The 15,796-nt window shown below is 61.7% G+C and overlaps 1 protein-coding gene across 1 annotated transcript; it reads left to right on the forward strand.

Moving 5' to 3' along the window:
- Positions 1 to 309: 309 nt before the first annotated feature.
- HDAC11 (histone deacetylase 11) lies at positions 310 to 14,709 on the forward strand. Its single transcript, XM_027522734.1, has 10 exons — positions 310 to 566; positions 1,533 to 1,681; positions 4,415 to 4,515; positions 8,589 to 8,705; positions 10,119 to 10,161; positions 10,566 to 10,642; positions 11,529 to 11,591; positions 11,813 to 11,909; positions 12,731 to 12,909; positions 13,121 to 14,709. Coding segments are annotated over exons 1-10 (1,044 nt in total). The 5' UTR covers positions 310 to 564; the 3' UTR covers positions 13,337 to 14,709.
- The last annotated feature ends 1,087 nt before the right edge of the window (positions 14,710 to 15,796 follow it).

Below are 15,796 nucleotides of genomic sequence, written 5' to 3' on the forward strand. Positions count from 1 at the left end.
TCAAGGCCAGAACAGCCGGCCCCCGACCTCATCTCGCTAGTGCAAAACAGAGACCCTAGAGCGCACACGCTCGCCCAGCTGGGGTCGGGGTCACACAGCGACTCCGCCTCCGAGTCCGTCCGGAAGCCGGGCGTCCCTAGCTCCCAGGATCTCCCGGCCTTGGGACCAAGAAGACTGGGCGAGAGGCCGGGCCCGGAGCATAATGTGGCCCCGCCCCCAGGGCGGGACGATTGCTCCTGTTCCAGTTCTGCGACGAGCGGCCCTCCCCCTAAGGGGCGCGGCTTTTAAGCAAGGAGAAATCTCACTGGATGTTTGCCTGCGGAAGGCGGGACTTGGAGCTTGAAGAGCGCTGGGGGCGTGGCCTCCGTCCGCGCCGCCGGAGAGCTCGGCGCGGGACTCCGACCCTCTGTGACGCAGGCCCGAGTCGGGGCGGGGCCGGGCCGAGCCTCTCGAGCTCCGCCCCCAGCGGAGGCGGCCGAGGCCGGGGGCGTGTCCTGGGCGGGCCCGCGCCCCGCCCCGCCCGGTCGCGGAGCGGTGGCTGCGCAGGGAGGGCCCGGCCCCGGGATGTGAGTGCGGCGGGGGCGGGGGCGCGGGCTGGGGCGCCGGCCAGGCCGCGGGGGTTCCCAGGGGTCCCCGCGGGCGGGCGCACCGGTGCGCGGGCGGCCGGGCGAGCCCGCGAGGTGCGGGCCCAGGTACGGCGGGCGGTCGGGCCGCTTGGCCCGGGTCAGCGCCCCGCGTACAGTGGCCAGCCCAGCGCCACTAATCTGCGGCACACGGGGCGCTGGCCGGGCGGGGGCCCGCGACATGCGCGGCTTGGCGTCTTTCCTCGGGGCCCCCCAGCAGAGCGGAGGCCCCTGCGGTGGCAAGCCGGCTCTCTGTGCCCTGTGCGGCGGCTGCGGAGGTGTGATGGGGGTCAGCTGGCGCGGAGGGCCCTAGGTGACCCCATCCCTGGCTCCGGGTTGTGCCGAGGTGACCCCATCCCTGGCTCCGGGTTGGGCCGCAGCCTGCGTGAGCCCCGAGCTGCTGTTTCTGGGAGCTGTCCCCCTTGCTTATCAGGGATAGGGCGCATTCTGTGCTTGGTTGAGTGTGTTATCTAGTCCTCCCGACAGACAACCGCACGTTTGCAGCCGAGGAAAGCCAGGCCTAAGGCCACACAGCTGTTGGTTCTAATTGTTGTCATGTGGAGCTGAGGTGCTGAGGCTTGCAGCCAGACACACCTGGTGCACATGGGCTGCTCCAGAGACCGGGTGACCTTGGGGTGCCCCGGTCCTCTCTCTCAGCCTCTGGTGGGATGATGGTGGAGCCTCTACACCCACCCCGGGCTGCTGCCAGGATTGGGCCGGATGGTTCAGGGAGGTCAGGAGGGAACCACTGTTTTCGTGTTGTTGCTGTGGCCCTTATCTGCCGCCAAGGGAGCTAGTAGTACCGGGTCAGGGCTGTGTGCTCCGTCTGAGCCTGCTGGCGCGAAGGTGCAGCTGCTCCCACACTGAGGCTGTTCCTGTCTGTGCGTGTCTGTCCCCATGCCCACGAAGGCCACACCCAACCCAGCTGTACCAGCATGTGCCGGACTCGCGCTGGCCCATCGTGTACTCGCCGCGCTACAACATAACCTTCCTGGGCCTGGAGAAGCTGCACCCCTTTGACGCCGGAAAATGGGGCAAAGTGATCAGCCTCCTGAAAGGTATGGAAGCCCCCGCCCCGGACCTGCATCTGCTCCCTGCAGCCCACCTGCCGCCACCACCCTGCTGCCTTGCCCTCATGCAAGCTTCAGACGCTCCCGCTCCAGCCTCTACCCTGACTGCCTTGCACCTGTGCTGTCAGAGGATCTCGCCAACACAGCCCTCTGAGCTCAACCTGGCCCCACAGCACACCTTCACCGGCTCCCGTTCCCTGGGGACCCAAACTCTGTCTCTGCCCCCGGAGACCCAGTAGCAGGGGAGCTGGTTGCCATGGAGCCAGGCAAGCTGACATCTGGAGGGACGCACTGTCCATACCCCACAAAGTCTGAGAATCCTGGAGCTGGACCACCTTTGCTCCAACCCCACTGATGAAAAATCTAGGAAACTGGGCCCAGAAAGCTCTGAACCTCAGAGCTCTAGCCTCATCCCGTTTATGGCTCGTCCCCTGAGTAGGGTAATGCTGTGGGGAGTGTGCTGTTTCAACCGTGGTTTGTAATCCAGGGTTGAAAATTCAAGCATCACAGTAGACTGGTGGGAAAAAAAAAGATATTCCAATTTCCAATATTGGGGGTTCTTTAACAGAGGGAAGTAGGAAGTATTACATGAAGTGTTACCTGGCATGGGATGAAGCATTGAGTATCTCTGCATCACACAATGCCTTTGATCACGTCCTGGGGGATGTTTCATTTTGGGGCTAGCCCGCCTTTAACACCTAAGCCCATCTCCCTCTTTACCAAATCTAGAGCGAGCCTCCGGCCCTGCACCTTGCAGAAAATAGTCTCAGTGGAGGTTAATGACACTCATGCGTTTGTATTTTTTTTGTTTTTAGTTTTGGTTGCCTTCTGTTTCTGGCAGGCGATACTGATTTTCCACCTGCAGTAGCGACCAGAGTGCTTATTCAAAGAAAAAGATTATGTAGAAAAGAGGACAAGTGTGCAGGCCTGGGAAGAGCTCTGGGGGTGGGGGTCGGAGCCAGCCTGCCTCCCCTGACTGTTCTCTCCTGGGGGTGGAAGCTCGCAGCTGTAACCACTAGACCTCAGGGTTCCCTGGCGCCTCCCTGAAAGAGGTCCTTTCCTCTCTCCTTGCAGCGGGCCTGAGGCTCTCTGCAGGAGAGGAGCCCAAGCCCCTTCTTGGGCTCGCATGTCACCCTGCAGTGCAACCTAAGGGTGCTTTGTCCCCATCCCTCTGAGCTGACCATCTTCCTGAGTTCGCTTCCTTCTGTGATGAGGATGTAGATCGGAGGCAGGGCCATGTGGTGAGGGGCCTTGGGTACTGCCAGGAACAGAGCTGGTCCTTTGGGGAAGGCAGTAGGGAGCCATGAAGTGCTCTGGGCTCTCCATGGAGCTCTTTGTGGGAGATGTAGGGAACCAGGTGGTGTCTAGGGTCTTCCAGGTGGCTCCGTAGTAAAGAATCTGCCTGCCAGTGCTGGAGATGCGGGTTCAACCCCTGATCTGGGAAGATTCCGGAGGGGAAATAGCAACCCACTCCAGTATTCTTGCCTGGGAAGCCTGTGGACGGAGGAGCCTGGCGGGCTACAGTCCACGGGGTCGCAGAGGCGGACGTGACTTAGTGACTAAACAGCAACGGGCTTCTACCAGGGGTGGCTTCTGAGAGTGACGTGTTAGTACAGGTCCTGTAGATTCTACCAGGGGTGGCTTCTGAGAGTGACGTGTTAGTACAGGTCCCGTAGATTCTACCAGGGGTGGCTTCTGAGAGTGACGTGTTAGTACAGGTCCTGTGGATTCTACCAGGGGTGGCTTCTGAGAGTGACATGTTAGTACAGGTCCCGTGGATTCTACCAGGGGTGGCTTCTGAGAGTGACATGTTAGTACAGTCCCGTAGATTCTGACCTTGTCCTTCAGTGTCCCTAGAACCAGAGCGTCATGGATCCGTTCTCACAGTGCCCTAGACAGAGCGTTTCCTCCCCTCTGTCTAACTTCTTCTGTTGCAAAAAGGAGGAAATTTTGTCTGGTGTGTGTGGGGGGTGACGACATAGCGTGGTGTTTCCCAAACATCAGTCATTGGCAAACCACTCTTGGGAATGTGCCATCAACTCATACCACCTGTTTCGTTATTTACATCAGAGTTTTTATTGACCTAGCCTTCATTTTTAAAAACTTTTAAATAAGCCTGTTTTAAAAGGGAACATTAGGTCATCTCAATGGAAAAAGCCAGTTTCATCTGCCATAAATAGAAGGTCATGGTAAAAAAATAAATGCGATGAAAGCAGCAGTGTGTTCCAGCTCAGGCAGCTTACTGTTGGGACAGACTGTGGAACGATTGCTGCTGGTGAGGGGGTTAAAAAAAGGGAGAGGAGCAAGGATCAGGCAAGTGTTAAAAGAGAGGCCCCCACACACGACACCCCCATGACATCACCCCAAGGTGGAGGAGACTCAATCAGGAGAGTTTTTCTCACCTTGAGATGCAGCATTAATGACTGACCCCTGTGCCACCTGCCTCTGCAAGTTGCCCAGCCACGCCTGAGCTCACCCCCTGGCTCTCAGTGCCCTGGGACACTGGAGGATCGCTGGGCACAACATCCTTTGCCCCCTGGCCCGAGGGCCTGGCGACTCTCTCCACACTGGCCTGAGAGGTGGCCCGTTCTGAGACCACCCGCAAGCCAGCAGGGGCCACCTTCTCCTGGGACGGGGCTGCCAGGGGCCATGTCTGAGCCCGAGGGAGGGGCTGGGGCTGGAGGCCGGCAGGGGTGCATGGTGCCCACTTTGTGGTTTCAGAAGAGAAGCTGCTGTCAGACAGCATGCTGGTGGAGGCGCGGGAGGCCTCGGACGAAGACCTGCTGGTGGTGCACACGAGGCGCTATCTCAACGAGCTGAAGGTGCGGGGCCTGGGGGCGGCCAGCCGGGAGGAGGGCCGCAGGCTCGAGGGGCTCCATTCCTGTCCCTGCGCAGGGGGAGCGTGTGAGTCTTCGGTCCCCATCGGGAGCCAGGGGCCCTAGAGGGGCAGGTACTAGGGATGCGCGTGGCTGCTCCTGGGGTCCGTGAGCCCCCATCCCTGGAAGTATGAAAGCATGGACACCCCCTTGATGGGGATTGAAACTTCGCTGGGGTTCAGGGCTTCTGCCTCGGTGACTTTCCATCTGGGCTTTGTGGACAGGCCTCCAAGACCCCTGCTGGGGTGAGGGGTGGCGGACCCCAGCTCCCTGTCTCCCTCCAGCCACGTCTCTTCCACCTTGGCCTATGTTTATATTGGGCTGAAGTTGAAGATTCTGTTTCAAGGGCTTCTACTGCTGGAGATTTGTTGGAAACTGTTGCGCTGAAAGCTAGCCTTTGTGCCCCAGGGCCCAGCTGGGAACGTACACAAGTGGTCAGGCGGGTGGTGGGTGGTATCGGGGCGAACCCGAGCTCCGGCCCCTCCCAGGCGGTGGCTGCCGCCCAGCTCCTCCGTGGGCCTGGCTTTCAAAGAGAAGCCAGGAATGCAGACCAGTGGGTGATGGCACCTGATTTCTTAATGCAGCGACTCATCGGAAGGTTTGTAAATTCACCTGCAGGCTGCCTGTGGCGACCTCTCTCTAGAAGAGCCGCACGGCTCCCCTCCGCTTCTGAGGGCGGAGAAACTGTTGGGCCCCTTTGTGGGGGCGGGAGGCAGGCGGGCCTGGGGGCGGCATCAGAACACGGTGGGTCGAGGATGCCCCAGGTTCTCTGCTCCTGGGAGCGTGGAACCCTGACATGTACCGCTGGGCTCCCAGCAGGACTCATCTTAGAGCCAGAGTGGACACCCGAGGTCACCAGGCCCTGCCCCCCCAGGTGGACAAGCCTGCAAAGAGGCCACACCTGCTCAAGGTCACCCAGGCGGTCCCGCAGGCCTCGGGGGGGCCCCAGACAGGCCACCTGGCAGGGTCTCCTAGGCTCCTGGTCACGCCTGCTGCCCCTCGTCCTCCCACGCGCCGGCCCGAGCTGTGAGAATTCTAGATGGAGCCGTTGGCAGCGCGCGCTCCTGAAAGATTACCAGGAAGAGGGTGAAACCTGGCTCCCAGGAGAGCGAGGGCTGCGAGGCCCTGGCAGGAAGCCCAGCGCTTGGCTGCCCTGGTTTCCCAGGGCTGGGACCTGCGTGGTCACAGTCCACAGCCCAGGGGCAGGGCCAGGAGGACATGCCTGCCAGAGTCCAGAGGGTGAGGGTGGGACCAGGGCGAGGCTGGGACGGAGCGGGGCCGGGCTGGAGCCAGCGCCCGGAGAAAGCTGGGTGGGGGCCGGGCTCCATCTGTTTGGAGGTCCTTTCAGGGAACCATCGGGGGCTGACCGCGTGGCTGGCCTTGGGCCCCCTAGTACCCTGAAGGCAGCTTTCTAGGTGCTACGTGATAATACGAACAAGTATTCACAGGTAGAGTCTCAAGTAGAAAACCGACATCAGGGGCAGGAGGAGAATTCAGATATGCCAACGTAACCAAGAGGCCACGGCCGAGCTACGTGTCTGGAGCTCCCTGGTGGCCAGAGCAAAAGGAGAAACATGATGATTTCCATATGACCTACTGAGGCAAAGAAGTATTCAGTCAGGCAACACCTCTGTATGGAAATCTGACTGTGTATTGGGTGCAAAAACAACAATAAGCAATGTTCCCTGCTGCCAAGGATCCGCATTTCCTGGTAGAAGACTGAAAAGAAGTAACGGTACAAAAGCGTTTCAGAGCAACAGAGGGAGAAGAAGGAGGGTCGCTGGGCAGAGGCGGGCTCGTGCAGGCTGAGTGATCCGGGAGGGCCTCGAGGAGGCGGGCTGTGAGCTGAGACCAGAGAATGATGAGCAGGCGATACGTGTGGCATTTCAGAGGAAGACAGTTGTAGAGACTCAGGCCTGGAGTGGGAGGGGGCTCAGCCTCCCGAAGGGGAGAGTGAGGGAGTGGGCTAGGCAGGCATCTGGGGGAGGCATTCTGAGCGAGCAGGAGGAGGAGCAGGGGCAAGGGCCCTGAGGCAGGAGTGCCCCAGCAGCAGTGACCCCGCTGGATTGGAGGGAATGGAGGGGAGACGGTAGGAGGCGGGGTCAGATGAGGGTCAGGAGCACCGAGGGCCTGTGGTCACTGCGACTTTGCTCTGAGGGCGGTGGGAGCCCAGGGCTGTTTCAAGCAGGGGGACGTGATCTGACCTAGGTTTCCAAAGCTTGCTTGGCAGCTGTGATGGGAATAGATGAGACCCGGCTATCAGGATGACATCAGGAGCCCAAGAGGAAGCGGGTGGTTGCCGTGATTCTGGTGGGAGAGCCTGGGCGCTCAGACAAGGCTGGAAGCAGCCGTGGCCGGGGGTACACCTGGCAGCACCCGGGGTTTGTTGTGAAGTTGGAACAACAGGACTTTCCTGGGCTCAGATCGGGTGTGGGGTCTGGAGGCCAAGGATGTCCTGGAAACTGTGGCCGGAGCCCCACGGAGTCTGGGCACAACCTGGGCCTTGTTGCTGCCACCACGGTGCCCTGAGTCTGTGAGAGCAGAGACACAGACCCCCGTGCACAGAGTACCCGGGGTTGAGCCTCCGAGGGTCCCCGGGAAATGGGACCCCCAGGGTTATAGGACAGCTTCTCCACTTCTGCAAAACACAAAAACCAAAAAACGCTATTGGGATTTCAGTAGTGATTATGAATCTATAGATGAGTTAGGGGAGAACCGCCATCCTCACAAGGTTAGGTCTTCCAGCCCATGGACACAGATGTCTTTCCCCTTATTCAGATCTTCTTTAAGTTCTTTCAGCAGCATTTCATAGTTTCCACTGTACAAGTCTTATACCTGTTTGGTTAATTTATTCTTTTTGATGTCCTTGTAAATGAAATTGCTTTCTTAATTTCCTTTTGGGGGCGGTGGCTTCATTTTCTTTCCTTCTCTGTCCCCTGCTGGCTTGCTGGGGGTGGAAGGAGGCAGTGGTCGATGTTCTCCTTCGGGGGCTCGTCGCTCCCTTCCAGGGACAGTCGTTCCCTGGCTCCCATGTGCTGGGCTGCTGCTGGGGTGGGGTTGGTGTGACGGACAGGTGGAGCCCCTGCCTTCCTCCACACATGTGCACACATATGCCCCCACTCACTCACATGTGCATACACATGAACGCATGTGCACATGTGCGTACACACACACACACACACACACACGTCTTGCAGCTGTCCAGCCAGACCATGTTCTCCCTCCCCCAGCAAAGCTGTCACATTGCAGGTCAGCACCTCCCCACCATGCTGCTGTGTGTCTGTGAGGACAGACCAGCTCCATCTCCGGGCCTGGCGCCTCCCCAGGCTCTTGGGAAGTATCTGCCAGGTGCCAGAGTCCTTGCAGGGCTCTGCCTAGCGTTGGTGGAGAGCCGGGTCTGGACCAGGTGTTCCCAGCCAGCCAGGAGAGGTCCAGGACCAGGGTGCATGGACACCAGCCCAGGGCCTGGGAGGTCGAAGGGAGGCTGTATCCTGGTCTGGGTGCCCCAGGCCCTCCTGCCTCGGCAGCAGGGGACAAGAGCGTGCGGCCCCATTTGCAGGGATGGGGCTTGCTGCTCTGGGGGACGAGCAGCCCTGGGCATCCAGTCTGGACTCTGTCGATGACTCGCTGTGACCTTGTAAAGAAGGATCCTCCTTCCTTACCCCCTCTGCCTGCCCCCGCAGGGCCTTGCTGCCCGCCGGGGTGCGAGCCAGGCCAGTTCCGGGTAGGCTGGGTGGTGACCGGTCGTCCCCTGCAGTTCTCCTTCTAGACACAAGAGGGCAGCCGAGGGCCGTGGCCCACAAGGCCCTTGCGCTGACTCCACTTTAAGAACACCCTGTTGTGAGCGTCTCCGTGCTGAGCCTGAAGTTCAGCCACGGTGGGAGGGCCCCCATTTCTCACCCAAGGAGCTGCACTTGCCTGCAGCCCCCCAGGCGCCCCGAAGCTGGTCCAGAGGGAATCTGCTGCCTCTGGGCCCGTCGGGCAGAGGGAGGCCACACAGCCCGTGTCTCTCCCCGCAGTGGTCCTTCGCCGTCGCGACCATCACAGAGATCCCCCCCGTCATCTTCCTGCCCAACTTCCTGGTACAGAGGAAGGTGCTCAGGCCCCTGCGGACCCAGACGGGAGGAACCATAATGGTAGGTGGGGAGTAGGGGGCAGTGGCTGGGCGGGAACCCCCAGCCCCGGCTCCTTTGCTCCCTGGGCCTTTGCCCACCTGGGCTTTTGCCTCCAGAAGGCCTCGTCCCGCTGAGTAGTTGAGAAAAATCGCAAATGTTCTTCAAGGCGGCAACAGGAACTCTTTCTTCCAAAGCTTCTCCCGTAGAAATCACTGCTTTTCCCCCAAGCCCCCCTGTTATTTACTGGTGTGTAAGAGGTGTCCTTAACCAGCCACCCCCCACCAGGGTGTGTCCTGAAACTGTGGCTCTGAGCTGCTCACATTTCAGATGAAAACAAGCCCGTGGCCTCAGCGGTGGACGGGGGCCTCACCCGCAGCGGGGTGCGGCAGCCACCAGCACTCGAGGCAAAACTGGGCTTCACGTCGAGTGTCAGCTCAGTTCAGTCGCTCAGTCGTGTCTGACTCTTTGTGACCCCGTGGATGGCAGCACCCAGGCCTCCCTGTCCATCACCAACTCCCGGAGTTCACTCAGACTCATGTGCATTGAGTCAGCAATGCCATCCAGCCATCTCCTTCTGTCATCCCCTTCTCCTCCCACCTTCAATCTTTGCCAGCATCAGGGTCTTTTCCAATGAGTCAGCTCTTCACATCAGGTGGCCAAAGTATCAGAGTTTCCGCTTCAGCATCAGTCCTTCCAATGAAAATTAGCCACAGTCAGTGAGGAAAAGAAGTGGAAATGATTGAAATGTACAGTGATCTAACCAGACCTGGATCAACACCGGCTGACCCCTTATAGTTTTCTTCTTAGCTTTGCAAATTTGTGCACTTTTAAAGTTTATTAGAATAGTCCTGCTCACCCCAGAATGATGAGCTCCTACATGATTTCAGGACTAGAGCAACAGTATTTCCATGAGCAAAATTTTGTCTGTTTTCCCTTCGGAAGCCACGTGAGAATCCTTGTCAGCTCACATGCAAGCCTGAGACGGAACTTTGGTTTCCTCCAGTTCCCTCACACAGTCACACAGGGGTTTACACTTTGCAGGTGGCTCAGTGGTACAGAATCCGCCTGCCAATGCAGGAGCCACAGGAGATGTGGGTTCGATCCCTGGGTTGGGAAGATCCCCTGGAAGAGGGAATGGCAGCCCACTCCAGCATTCTTGCCTGGAAGTCCTGTGGACAGAGGAGCCTGGCGGGCTACAGTCCACAGGGTCACAGAGTCGGACGCGGCTGAGCACGCACATATCACACACTGCCCGTCTCGTAGGCCGGCCCGTCGGGGATTTGCCGGACGAGGGCGGGTGGTGCCCCCTGTACCCCACCTCACAGCTCATCCCCCCTGGGAGCTGGCTGCAGTGTTCACGGGGGCAGTGAGTCAGCGCAGGAGCGAGTGAAGGGCTCGGCCCCTGCCTGCCTCAGCCTGTGCTTGTTTTCAAAGGCGGGCAAGCTGGCAGTGGACCGCGGCTGGGCCATCAACGTAGGTGAGTGCCCGGGCCGGGCCGGGGCCTGCTGGCGGCAGCTCGGATGCCCTGATGGCAGAGCTGCCCCCCAACCCAGGGCCCCGGGGCGTTGACCTGCCCCGGGTTGGGGGGGGGGTCTGTTTGCCGGAACAGCCTGGAGGCCCAGAGCTGTCCCTGGGAGGACAGGGGTGGGGGGCACCTGGGGCACACCCTTGCCTGGCCCTGCCCACTGCATGACCAGCCTGGAGGCCCAGAGCTGTCCCTGGGAGGACGGGGGTGGGGGGCACCTGAGGCGCGCCCTTGCCCGGCCCTGCCCACTGCACGACCAGCCTGCAGGCCCAGAGCTGTCCCTGGGAGGACGGGGGTGGGGGGCACCTGGGGCGTGCCCTTGCCCGGCCCTGCCCACTGCATGACTGTCCTCGCAGGCGGCGGCTTCCACCACTGCTCCAGCGACCGGGGCGGGGGCTTCTGCGCCTACGCGGACATCACACTTGCCATCAAGGTGCGTCCGAGCGCACGTGACGGGCGGCGGGGAGGGTGATCGCCTCCAGGAGCCTCCCTGGAACCCCAGTCTGGTGTTCTCACCCCGTGTTGTGAAGGGATCGAGGTCCCGAATGGGAGAGAGCTCACCGGGTCCCTAAGCTGGGCTGAGACTCAGATGTAGACGTGACACCTGCTGGTCGGCGCTGCCCGTGACGGTCCAGAGGTGACCAGCTTCTCCAGGGGCCGGGGGCCGGAGGAGAGCAGCTTACAGGACGCCGCTAGATTATTAACAGGAGACAGGGCTTTGCTCAGGAGAGCAGGGAGGAGACAGGGATCAAGATCTTGATGGTGGTGACAGCGGCTGGCATCTGCGGGGCTCACCCCTTCACCCTCAGGGAACGGGGCTGGAGGGGGTGAGGGCACAGCCTGAAGGGGAAGCGCTGGCCGTGGCCTCCGCGGCTGTCAGAAGCCAGCGCTCCCCCAGCACCTGCGTCCAGGCTCAGGCTGGGAGTCCGTGTGGTCCTCGCGGCTCCTGTCTGCACACGGCATGGGAACAGATTGGGAGGAGGGGGCGGCAGACCCTGGCCGTTTGGAGAGTGAGATGCCAGGAGACCTGGCGGGAGGGGAGGGCGGGGGAAGGAAGGGCTTCCCGAGGAGGTGGCTTTAGGGCTGGGCCCCTGTAAGAAGGCGGAGATGGCCAGATGGAGCTCCGGGTACAGCTGGGAGGGGGACCCCGCTGCAGACACACACAGGCTCCTCTGAGCCACATGGACCTCCTGCTGGCCTGGGGTCCCCCACAAGCATGGAGGTGCTCCCAGTCCACCCTGTCGCTGACTGGGGCCCCTGGGGGCCTGCACCTTCTGGCCCAGGGGGTCCTCACCTCTCCCCTTTCTTGCCCTGGGCAGTTCCTGTTTGACCGAGTGGAGGGCATCTCCAAAGCCACCATCGTGGACCTCGACGCCCATCAGGTGAGTGCCCGGCGAGGCTGGGGTCCTCCCCTCCCCAGGCGGCCTCTGACACATGGCCCCATGAGGTGGGGTTCCCTACCCCCAAGAACACCCCCAAGCCCCAGGCTGGGCCTCTGCTGCCCCTCCACCCGGGCACAGGGGGCGTTCTCTGGGGAGTGCTGGGGGTCCGGGCCTGGCCCGGGCACTGGCCTGCTGTGAGCAGCTTCTGTGTCCCCCACCAGGGCAACGGGCACGAGCGCGACTTCATGGGCGACAAGCGCGTGTACATCATGGACGTGTACAACCGCCACATCTACCCCGGGGACCGCTTCGCCAAGCGTGAGTGCCGCCCACCCCAGCGCGCCCCCCTGAACCGGGCTCTGTCTGCCGGGCTGCTCCCACGTGCCGGGCCCTGCAGACGTCACTTCACTTCTTGATCTTCAGCATCCCAGGGAGGGGGAGGCCGTCCCCACTTCGCAGACAAGGAAACTGAGACCCAAAGAGGTCGCTTGACCCACCGAAGACCACGTAACCACCCCCCCACCCCAATAAACACACCGTGAATCCCTCTACTGGGGTGACCACCTGGAGAATAGAGTAGGATTTTCTCCCAGGTATGCAGCTGTCCAGTCAAAAACGGAAGAACAAGAAAGAAACAGAAAAATGTAGAAGCAGAAGATACGAGATAAGACGGCAGAAATCAGTTCAGACTTGACAGATGTTAATGCAAGTGGGTTAAACTCATTGATCCAAAGGCAGAGACTCTTCGATGAAGCTTTGAAGACAGGGGGACCTGCCCACCTTGTGGGGAGGGGACGTTTATGCAAGAAGCGCCTGCGGGCCTGCTGCGGGTGACCCAGCCATGCTGTGGTCCTAGGGACCCGTTTCTGAACTGAGTCTCGTCTCGAGGGGCCTGGCTTCAGACCCGAGGGTGCGTGGGGTGTCCCTGTCTCTGGCGAGTGCTTGCGGGGCAGCGAGCTCGGGGCCCGGCGTGGGTCCCTGAGCCCCAGGGCAGTGCTCCATCCGTGGTCTTCGTGCTCTTTTAGCTTAGTTTGGGTGGATGAGTGGCTGAGCAGCACTCGAGTCAGACGGGAAAGCAGGTAGTGCCCCCAGCCCCGTTTCCCGCCTGCACGCTGGGGCATCGCTGTCTCCCCCGCCAGAGGCCATCAGGCGGAAGGTGGAGCTGGAGTGGGGCACGGAGGACGACGAGTACCTGCAGAAGGTGGAGAGGAACCTGGAGAAAGCCCTGCAGGAGCACCGCCCCGACATCGTGGTGTACAACGCGGGCACGGACATCCTCGAGGGGGACCGCCTCGGCGGGCTGGCCATCAGTCCGCAGGTGCGTCCCGGGGCGGGCGCAGGGGCGGGCTCTGCTCTGGGGACTCAGCAGCGATGGGAATGTGGGCGGCACGGGCGTTCCTCCTGAGGCCAGAGGGGCTGGGCAGCAGCAGCAGCTCAGAGCGGGGTTAGACTCAGAGCAGGACCTCTGCCACCCTGAGGGCCCGGGCCTGCCTGAGCCCATCTTCCCCGTCCTCCCCCTACCCACCCAGGGTGTCGTGAAGCGGGACGAGCTGGTGTTCCGGATAGTCCGTGGCCGCCAGCTGCCCATCCTCATGGTGACCTCGGGCGGCTACCAGAAGCGCACGGCCCGCATCATCGCCGACTCCATCCTTAACCTGTACAGCCTGGGGCTCATCGGGCCCGAGTCCGCCAGCGTCTCAGCACAGAACTCAGACACACCTCTGCTGCCCCCGGAGGTTCCCTGACCATGCCGCCGTCTCGGAGGCTCCCCGCCTGCCGCCCATCCGCCCACCCACCAGCCTCCCAGCGTGTCTCCTCCTCCAGCCGAGGGACCAGGGGGCGCCTTGCACAGCTCCACTCTCCCCCCTCCCCGGGTGTTGGGGGCTCTGGGCCCCTCTGCGGACGGGGCAGAGGGCAGGGCCCGAGTCCCGGCAGGACCCATGGGGGCACGGCCTGACCAGACCCTGCAGAGGTGATGGTTCTCCCAGGAGGGAGGAGGCAGGTGAGGCTCTGGGGCAGGGGGCGCCCCTCAGGGTGGGGTGCTCCAGTTTTCAGCACAGCACCGCCGTTTCAGACTGAGGAGGCTTGCAGGACCTCCCTCCTGCCTCTTCCACACCCTCTCCCCCTCCCACCAGGGGTGGGGCGTCCAAGAGGGGGCTGAGCCGGTCTCTCAGGGCAGGGATTCCCAGGCAGCAGGCAGGAACCCTGGTCCTGATGTGGGGTTGCGGGGAAGGGTGTGCAAGTGCAGGTGGGTTTTCCCGTCTGACTTCTCCATCAATAAAGGAAGGGCTGGACCCGCTGTCCCTGAGCCCCTCCCCACTCGTGGTGGGGTGGAGAGGGGAGCCTGTTCCAGCAACATCTTGCTTGTCCAGAGGGAAGGGCAGGCTCGGGGTGGGGAAGCGGGGAATGAGCTCTGACCTCAGGGACAGGACAGGCCTGAGCTCTGGAGGCCAGAGGGGCGGAGGAAACCGAGGCCCAGCCCAGGAGACCACGGAGGGGCAGGTGGCCAAGCAGGGTCCCGCAGGCCCTGAGGCCCAGTTGGGGACTGTGGTGCTGGTGAGGCCAGGCTGGGGTTGCTGGGGGCAAGCGGAGGGTCTCCATCCTGGCCTGCAGCAGGTAGGGGTTGGGGGCAGGGCTACAGCCTGCACTAGCCTCCCTGAAAACACCAGGCCTGCCCTGCACCTGCGTCCCAGGTGGGCCCTGACCTTGTCACCGGCTCTGCTCTGAAGGGGATGCTCAGGACCCACTGGGAAGCTGGGACTGGGCGAGGCGTCCAGTGCCCCACGCCTGGTGTGTTCTCGGAGATCAGAGTTGGGGGAGGGAAGGCAGGCCGTCCACGATCAACCCCCCTGGGGACTCTGCTCCTCGCCACCTGGGGGTGCCCTGAATTCTCCTGCCTTCTCCCTCGCACCCCCTCTGCTGTGGGGGTGGGGAGGGTCCCAAGATGACCAAGTGTCACAAACCTTGGACGCCCTGCCCCGCCACCCCACCCCCCGGTCTCTGCACCTAACACCCCTTCTCCTCCAACACGGGCCTGTGACCCCAGGGGGCAGGCGGCGATGGGCTTGTGTCGTGGAGCCTCTGTTCCAGAGAACCATAAAGGCCCTTCCCGATGCGAGCTGGCTGACGTGTGTTCTTCAGAGGAGTCTGTCCCTCCTAAGTATCCCAGGAAATAAAGGCTGAAAGTTCACACAGCAAGGGGCCTGGGGCAGCGGGCTGGTGAATGCTAGTGTTTCATTCTGTCCTCAGAGTCCCCTGGAGAAGGAAGGTCACTGTGCCCATTTTACAGATGAGGCAACTGAGGCTCAGTGAGTTTGCCCCAGGCTTGACCGCAGCTCTGCCAGATCCCACAGCATGTTCGCAGCTGCCTCTGATTTAGCAGGGGTGAAGAGAGGGTGCTCTCCAGACAGAAGGGTTTCAGGGGCAGGGGAGGGTGGGGATGGGAAGGTGCCAGACAGGGAGCACATGTTGGGATGGGCTGAGCAGGGGCAGAAGGGTTGGGGCAGGTGGGGAGTGGGACCTTGTCCTTAGCCTGGCAGAGCGGCCAGGGCACCCCCAGCATTAGGGGCACAGCCTGGGTGGGGAGTGGGTGTTGCTCGAGGATCAGTGCCGGGGCAAGGACAAGTGATGAAGACATTGGGTGGTGGTTGGGGTCCAGGTGTGCCCTGCACCAGGTGCGAGGCGGGTGAAGGCTGGCAAGGCCGTCGTCTCTGTTTACAGCTGTAGATGCCGAGGCATGCGATTGGCGGGGGCGGGGTTACTTGCTCAGAGCGCACACTGGGGGCTGGAGGAGCAAGCTTCCCACCAAGGCCTTGGCTCTGGAATCCGCAACTCTTTCATCCTCCGTGAGATGGGCCTCGAAGGACGCGGTACTCACCCGGAGCGTGGGCCCAGGACTGAACACCTGGAGGATGTTTGGGACCATTCGTGACCACAATGGTGACTGCTGCAGAGCAGGAGGAGAGTCCGGGCTGGTTCCCATGAGGTGTTTGGGCTCTGTTCTTAGGATGTGCACTCTGTGCTCTTTGCAAGTGATCCCCCAAGTTATGAATCCCCAAGGGGAATGTGCCAAGCCCTGGCTGACCGGGTGGGCAAGAATGGGGCCAGGCTGGGAGGTCTGGGGTCTGACACGTGCTCGGGGAGAACCCAGGGGCCTGGCAAGCTTGGAAAAGGTCCTGCAAAAAGGAGCCCACGTGGGCCAGCAT

This window comes from Bos indicus x Bos taurus, chromosome 22 (assembly GCF_003369695.1).
Source record: "Bos indicus x Bos taurus breed Angus x Brahman F1 hybrid chromosome 22, Bos_hybrid_MaternalHap_v2.0, whole genome shotgun sequence".
Lineage (NCBI taxonomy): Eukaryota > Metazoa > Chordata > Mammalia > Artiodactyla > Bovidae > Bos > Bos indicus x Bos taurus.